General features: G+C 44.1%; 1 protein-coding gene across 1 annotated transcript; it reads left to right on the top strand.

The window, feature by feature from the left end:
- Nucleotides 1–681: 681 nt before the first annotated feature.
- Nucleotides 682–1,593, top strand: LOC138246715 (taste receptor type 2 member 40-like). Its single transcript, XM_069201485.1, has one exon. The coding sequence runs from the start codon at nt 682–684 to the stop codon at nt 1,591–1,593; it is 912 nt and encodes a 303-aa protein (XP_069057586.1).
- The last annotated feature ends 6,178 nt before the right edge of the window (nt 1,594–7,771 follow it).

Below are 7,771 nucleotides of genomic sequence, written 5' to 3' on the forward strand. Positions count from 1 at the left end.
GAGATGTGTCACCACAAGTATGGTTGTCATCAAACCATGCCCAAGGGTTTTAATCTATCTTGAGCTATGCTTTGAAAGTGAAGAGGTTAAACAGAGAACACCTCTAGTTCACTATTTCCAGTCTTCATCAGCTTGGGCCCTCATGAGCACATGCATGCCCCAGGGGCTTCTGACCTCTGTTAGATTCCTCAGCACATCTTCAGAGGTGATTGGTGTGCCATGCACTGTCTTTCTTAAGGCTGAACTGTATTTATGTCTTGATGTTCTACTCTCTCTATCACTCACACTATCTATCTCTCCCCCCCACTCTATCTTGCTCCATTCCCTCCCTTGCAGATGGTACACAGGTGCTTTTTCGATGTAGACGGAGACGCACAGGTGGATATGCAAAGATTCCTGACGATGAGGAGGGTTGAGCCGCAGGTAGTGTTTCAAAGATTTGCATCATCTCATTAACTCTGTCTCTGAGTAGCCAAGAGTAAAATTTGAATGTTTTCCTCTGTGGTGTTTGTCTGTGCATGTTTCATTCCATAAAGACGAAAGACCTTCCAGTTTGAGCACTACATCAACTCCCTTTAACACAAAGTGCCCAAGACACCCACTCGCAGCAAACACCAGGATTGTGTCTGCAGTGTAATCATGCAATCTCCAACTCTTGTAGTTTGTATGGTTGTGTTAGGAATGGAGTTCACCACGGGTGTTGTGGCCAATGGCTTCCTCATTATAGTGAGTGTCATGGACTATTTTAGGACACCGTCTTTTGGTCCATCGAGCATTATCCTGGGCAGTCTGGGCTTGACCCGCTTTGGATTCCAGTGCGCATTAATAATCAGCAATATTTTACCATTTTTACTCTCAGACAGTACCAGGCAGGGGAAAGGTTCCCAGACATTCATAGTCCTCTGGATGTTTCTCAACTTCTCAAGCCTCTGGTGTGCCACCTGGCTCTGTGTTTACTACTGTGTCAAGATTGCAAACTTCACCAACAGGGCATTCTCCTTCCTGAAGCTAAGATTCTCCAAGCTGCTGCCCTTCCTGCTTCTGGGATCCCTGCTGGTGTCATTGGCCTTCAGTTTGCCTTTATGTATGGACATCAAGATATTTGGCAACATGAACAAAACGTTCTCACAAAATAACACAGTCCCTGCATTTATAGCCAACATTAACTACTCATCTTGGAGCCTACTCTGCACTCTGGGGTCCTTGATGCCCTTTTCCCTCTTCTGGCTCGCGGCCGCCCTCCTAAACATTTCTCTTAGGCGCCACACCCTGCGGATAAAAGGCAGCGATATGGGTGGATTTAGAAATCCTTCAATAATGGCGCATTGTAGAGCAGTGGGAATCATGATTGTCTTTTTCCTCTTCTATGCTTCCTTTGTAGCCGCCGTCAATGTCTCTGCCTCTGGGATCCTGTGCAAGGAGAGCCTGCAAAGCTTCCTTTGTGAAGTGGTGATCAGCGCCTACCCATCCCTGCATTCACTGGCCCTCATCCTGAGCAATTCTAAGCTGAGGGAAGCTGCATTCCGGGCTCTGCCTTGTGCCACCAGCATCTCAAGGCCAGGAGAACTCCAAGTGTCGTCCATCTTCCCTTAGACATTCAATCATTATTGCAGACCGGAGTAGCAAGTAGGGTCACTGATCACAACAAAGCCTGCGACTTTAACAAACTGATGCAAATTCTTCCCTCTTTCTGTACGGTTCTGTCTGATCCACAGATCTCAGCTTCAGTATGACTTTCATCATAAAAAGAACTATGCAGTTCATCTCACCGACCTACTCACTACAAATACTTACACTTTACTTCATTACATGTGACTTCTGCTAATAGAGGACATAGTTTTCCCTTTTATTCTGGCACCACCTTGAATATAATAGCAAGCCAATAGATCTGTGTGTGGGCTGCAGCTGACCTTAAAAACATCCCTTGACCAATGCATTGGTTGATGGTGATTGTGGTTGGCCAATGACAGTGGTTGACACATGTCTGTTACAATTGCTACAATTTGTGCAAAGCATCCGTCACTGTCCAGTCTGAGAAACTCCTCATCATACAGAAGCTGTTAAAAATATCCTCTAATTTCTTTCACGTGACATGTGATCCAGAATAAATGCCCATCTCTCTTATGTTTGAATCAGGGTATGACCTCACTTCTGCAATTTCCTTTCCTCTGCCTTGTTCTTTATGCATGTCAGAAGTGCTTTAATATTTTAGTCAATACTTTATGGCTGATCCAGTATGTGATATACTGTGCAATAATATTTGCTCTTCTCATTTTTGTGTGTGGGGTTATGTTTGTTGTGGCTGCAGGTGAGGTTGTTCCAACTATCCACTTGTCCAATATGAATCTTTACCTAAACCCAGCCTTTGAACCTGTTTCTGCTTGTTCCGCAGTATGTTCCTAGATCTCCATCGCTTTACTTCTTTGTGCTGCCTGGATTTGATGACAGCAGTCTTGGTTATAAATTTCATCCAACTCTTCTCCCCCCAACACACCTTTGTTCATCATGTTTTGAGATTCTTCATCTAACAGAGATTGATCACCTGTCTCTATCATTCTCATAAGGCAACACTCCAGTTAGGTTGCACTAACTTTAGTGAAATACTACAGATTTTTTTAAGCAGGCGTTAATTGTTTGAACTGCATGTACCAGGATGCAAGGGGCGAACTCGACTGGAATGTTAGGCAGTGTGCTCCCAATCAGACTTCATGTTTAGAAGGCTCCCTCGAGCCATTGAGCTGACGAGCTCTGGAGACGCACCTGTGAGCCGGGGAGTGATACTAAACCTGAGACGATGTCAGCGGCATATCCAGAAACAACAGATATTTTTGTTGTTCTTTGGTCTCTGCTGATGAAGGGCACTAACCCAGAAACACGTGTCTAGAGATGAACAGTACTGTCTGCACTAACTTTAGTGAAATACTACAGATTTTTTCAAGCAGGCGTTAATTGTTCAAACTGCATGTACCAGGATGCAAGGGGCGAACTCGACTGGAATGTTAGGCAGTGTGCTCCCAATCGGACTTTAGGTTCACCGAGTCATTCATTGCTTAGGGGTATACTTTTTCGAAATAATCTTTTGATGAACCTGGGAGAATGAGGTTCTTATGTTCTGGAGACGCTGTTTCTCCAATGCATGGTCCAAGGACGTTTTGTGGATGTGGCTAAATAGGCAAAAGGACTAGAAACTGGAGGAGGAAGAGCTTTGGGTGTGATAAGAAGGTTGTGGTTTGTACAATTGAGGTTCAGAGTAGGAATATAGCAAGTTGTGATGTCTGGGAGGTCAGTAGGGGCCATGACATTCACTACCTTGAATTGTCAGAGGCTTGTAGAAGAGCAAGCAAGCGTGGTGAATGCATGATGAGATGGGAGTCTGCATAGGAGGATTTTACAAAATTCTTGAGGCCAGGGGTATTGAGAGCGAAAAGCAGTATAGTTGGTGGCTCACAAGTAAACGATTGCTGTAGCCAAACTTACTGAGAAGCAATGCATTAACAAGGGTTTTGTCTGTGTTCAATGGGATGAACGAGTAGATCTTTTATTGTTTCATACCTAGAACCAGACGGGAGTAGCTGTGTTGATTATGTGGGATTTCAGTTTCATGGGTGGGCTAAAAGAAGCCCTAGGTTTTGTGGTAGAGGAGACAAATCTCAGAGTGTGGGGGTTGAGCAGGATTAGAGCTGGTGGGCTACAGACCTGTGTGCTTATGCGGCAGCGATGAATGGGATCTCACTTCTGAATGAGTTTAATGTGAGTGACAGTAACCACCCAGTGCCAGGTGGTAGTGAGACAGCCCTAGGCACATGTCCGAAGATGGAATAAAAATTAGGAAAAGAGAAAATGATTTGAGTGCCTTCAGCATAAAAGTGATGGAGAGCCCGAAGAGGAGATGACATCTTTGAGGGATGTGATGTATAGTGATGAAAGGAGCTGGCCTCCTGCAAATTCTCGTGATACGCTCACTGGAAGTGGAGTGAGACCTGATGTCTTGGAGACCCGGTACTGAGGAAGAGGATCTAGAATGGTGAGAGGCCCAGGCCTGAGACGCCCAGTGAGAAGAGAGAGGAGAGTAGTTTAGGGTGATGAACCGTGTGAAAGGTGGTGGTAGGTCTACAATGATGGGATAGAAGACAGGTTATCAAAGGCAAGCATGAGGACATTGGAAAGGTACCTAAGTGCAGTTTCCATTGATTGGGAGCTTGGCTATACAATTGGTGGTGGGGATGAATAGGTCCTTACAGGTTAGATGTGACGGGCACCTTAATAGGGAGGTCAAATAAGGACAAAGGTTGGACTCCAGAGATGTGATGGTCTGATATCTAGGATTGTAGTTGTGCAACAGTCATGAAACGGTGCATAGTACATGGTATGAGTTAAAGGCTTCTTTCCCAGTTTTGGGAATAAATTGAATCAATCAAATGATGTGGTGTTTTCAAGTGGAGTAAGAGGATCATTTGTTTGGTTTGTGAGTGCATAGAGGTAGTAAATATTATGTGTATAATGTCATGATTGCTTGGTGCTGAGAGTGGAATTAGAGTAGGACAGTGTGTTGGTTACTGTACGACGTGTATGTGTTGACCTGCAGAAGGAAATACATGGGGTGGGGGGAGGAGGAGGTGGAAAGAGGGTCCAGCAGAGTAGAGGTTCCTAACCTGCGGTCTGAGGACGCCAGGGAGTCCTTGGCAGCTACTAAGAACATCGGCTTCTGTGAAAATTAAATAATATTGCAAGATTAATAAACTATATATACACACAAAGCAGCAACATGTAAAATGTAATATTTTAAAATGTTCTAAAAATATGCGGAATTCTGAAATTAAAGGCTAAATAACAGCCCCTCGCGCCTCCATGCAGCACAATATCATCATTTTTTTTTTTACGCTAATGTGGGCCAACTAGGCCGAAATCGCTGCGCCAAATTTACAAAGTGATGCAATGCATGCATTTTGCTGCTTAATAACCCTTTGTGCTACATCATGACTCCACCTTAAATCAGGCCCTAAGTTGGTATCCTTAGCTTGATTTATTAGAGGGGTGCAGGTACAAAAACCAGAATATAGTATGGACAACCGCCTTAGATGAAGCACTGACAAAAATAGAGCGTGCTCTAGAAGCAGGAAAGACAAAGTGATGTGCTAGAGTTTGCAGATTGCCTCATCTTTTAGAATTAAAGATCACATTTAGAAAAACTGCAACCCTCCCACTAAAATTAAAATTATATTTTTTTCTGTATTTGTGAATTAAATAAAATTTTTGTTAGTGTATCTGTTTGATATATACCCTTTTCTGGATTTTTGTGAATTGCTTTGAGGTTCAAATCATAGAAATTGCTATGCCTGGGATGCCCATCTTTCGGTAATGACTCAGCAGGATTCCCCGGATTCCAGTAGTGATTCAGTGGGGCAACAGCAGTCAAAGAATCTTCTGCAATAGAGTCTTTGGATAATACCTCCTTGGCCTAAACAACTTACCACAAAGATATCCATACTAATTATTTTTGCCCATAGAGAGTATTTTGAACCGTCAAAACATAATTAGCCTGAGGGTATCTTTTTGGTATAATAGATGTTGACTTAGACAATAGGCTTGTGTGAGAATGTGTGCGGTATCTGAGGGGGGAGGGTGAATATAAGGGTTGTTGCTGATGAATATTGAGTGCCAAGATGAAACAGCCAAGAAGTGGGTAATCTTGCCAGGGGATGGTGGGTGGTTGGCATGCTCACTTTGAATGGTCCAAGAACAGTGTGCAGTGGCATTCAAAAGTGGAAAGGAGGGTCAGTGGTGTGACGACTGGAGACATTTTTTCATAGGACATTGTTGTAATTGGAAGGTAGGATCTTGATACAAGAGTCTGTTTCCATTCAGGCAGGCGGTAAGTTTTGTCTTCCATGTTACAGTCCCAGCAGGTAGGCCCCGTTCCCTCCAGATGTAATCCACTCTCAGGCGTCACCCAGCACAGACACCAACGTTTCTTTCACCATTACATTCACGCAGCACCCCCACCCGTACATACACAGACATATCTTCATTACAGATGCCTTTTATATCATTAAGGGATGAGTAACAGAAAGTGGCATGGCTTGCAGGCAGGTGATCCTTTGTGTACATCCAGGTCTCAGTGGTGGCAGGCTCAAAGTGATAATGGATAAAACAGTTTTGTTGCAAACTGCTGCTGTTTTTCATAGGTAGAATGACACAGCAAGATGGTGCGAAGGAATGGGATGAGAATTCAGAAGTATGTTTTCTTTCAAGTCCTAGGGACTAGGGTCCTCATTATGACATTGACAGGCGTCGGAGGCCGCACGCCAAGGTCATCCAGCCATCAGGCTGCCTGTGCAGCCTGAATCTCGCCAGCCCTATTATGGCTTCCATGCTGGGCCAGTGGACGGAAACAGAGTTTCTGCCTGCAGGCCCAGCAGGGAACAAGGCCTTAACATTGCAGCCGGCTCCAAATGGAGCCGGTGGCAATGTGGCAGTGCGGCGGGTGCAGCAGCACCCATTGTGCATTCCACTGCCCGTAAATCGGGCAGTGGAATGCGGGATGGGGCTGTGCATGGGAAGTGCATGGGCACAGCAGTGGCCCCAGGGCCCCCCCGAGTTTCCCATACCACCAGCTTTTCCATGGCGGTGTTTACCGCCATGGACAGGCTGGCGGATGGGGACTCGTAATCCCCAGGGCAGCGCTGCCATGGTGGATTACAACCACCGGGAATGCTAGGCAGCAGGCTGGGGACAGCCTGGAAGTGTCGGCGGTTTGACCGTGGCGGCTCCGCCACAGTCATAATGTTGCGGGCGGACTGCCATTTTGGCAGCCGTCCGACTGCGACCATGACCCCCTAAATGTGTTAACTTGTGTTTGCTTTGAGGAGACATGGTTGTGTATAGGCATGTGGGGCGATGTATCGCAGTGGTGTGGGTTAATGACAAGTGGCAGTGTATAGTCAGGCTAACCAAGACTGACATTTTGGGGGGTACATGCAAAAAAGGAGGAACAAAAATAGGCATGATGATTGATGATGATGATTATTGATGATGGTGATTGATGATAATTAATGAGGATTGATCATGATGACAATGATATTGATGATGATTGATGATATGATGATGATGATGATTGATGATGACGATGATGACGATGATGACAATGATGATTGATGATGATGATTGATGATGATGATATTGATGATGATTGATGATGATGACTGTTGACTGATGATGATGATTAATGATAATGATGATGACGATGATGATTGATGATGATGATTGATGAGGATGATGATACTGATGATGATTGATGATGATGATGATGACGAATATGACAACAATGATTGATGATGATGATGATAATGGTGATGATACTGATGATGATTGTTGATGATGATGATGATGATTGATGATGATGATTGATGATTGGTGATGATGATTACTGATGATGATACTGATGATTAGTGATGATGATTGATGATGACGACGATGATGATTGATGATTATGATTAATGATGGTGAGGGTATTGAAGATGATGACTATGATGATGATTATTAATGATGATGATACTGAAGATGATTGGTGATGATTGATGATGATGATTGAAGATGGTGATGATACTGATGATGATTGAAGATATTGAGGATGACGACGATGATGATGACGATGATGACAATGACATAATGATGATGATTGATGATGATGATTGAGGACGATGATGATGACGATGATGATATTGATTGATGATGATGATTGATGATGATGATGATTAATGCTGATGATGAT

The sequence above is a fragment of the Pleurodeles waltl genome, chromosome 7 (assembly GCF_031143425.1).
Source record: "Pleurodeles waltl isolate 20211129_DDA chromosome 7, aPleWal1.hap1.20221129, whole genome shotgun sequence".
NCBI lineage: Eukaryota > Metazoa > Chordata > Amphibia > Caudata > Salamandridae > Pleurodeles > Pleurodeles waltl.

Bases quoted from the DNA above. Each gene is read 5' to 3' on its own strand.
- LOC138246715 (XM_069201485.1), top strand. From the start codon at position 682: ATGGAGTTCACCACGGGTGTTGTGGCCAATGGCTTCCTCATTATAGTG.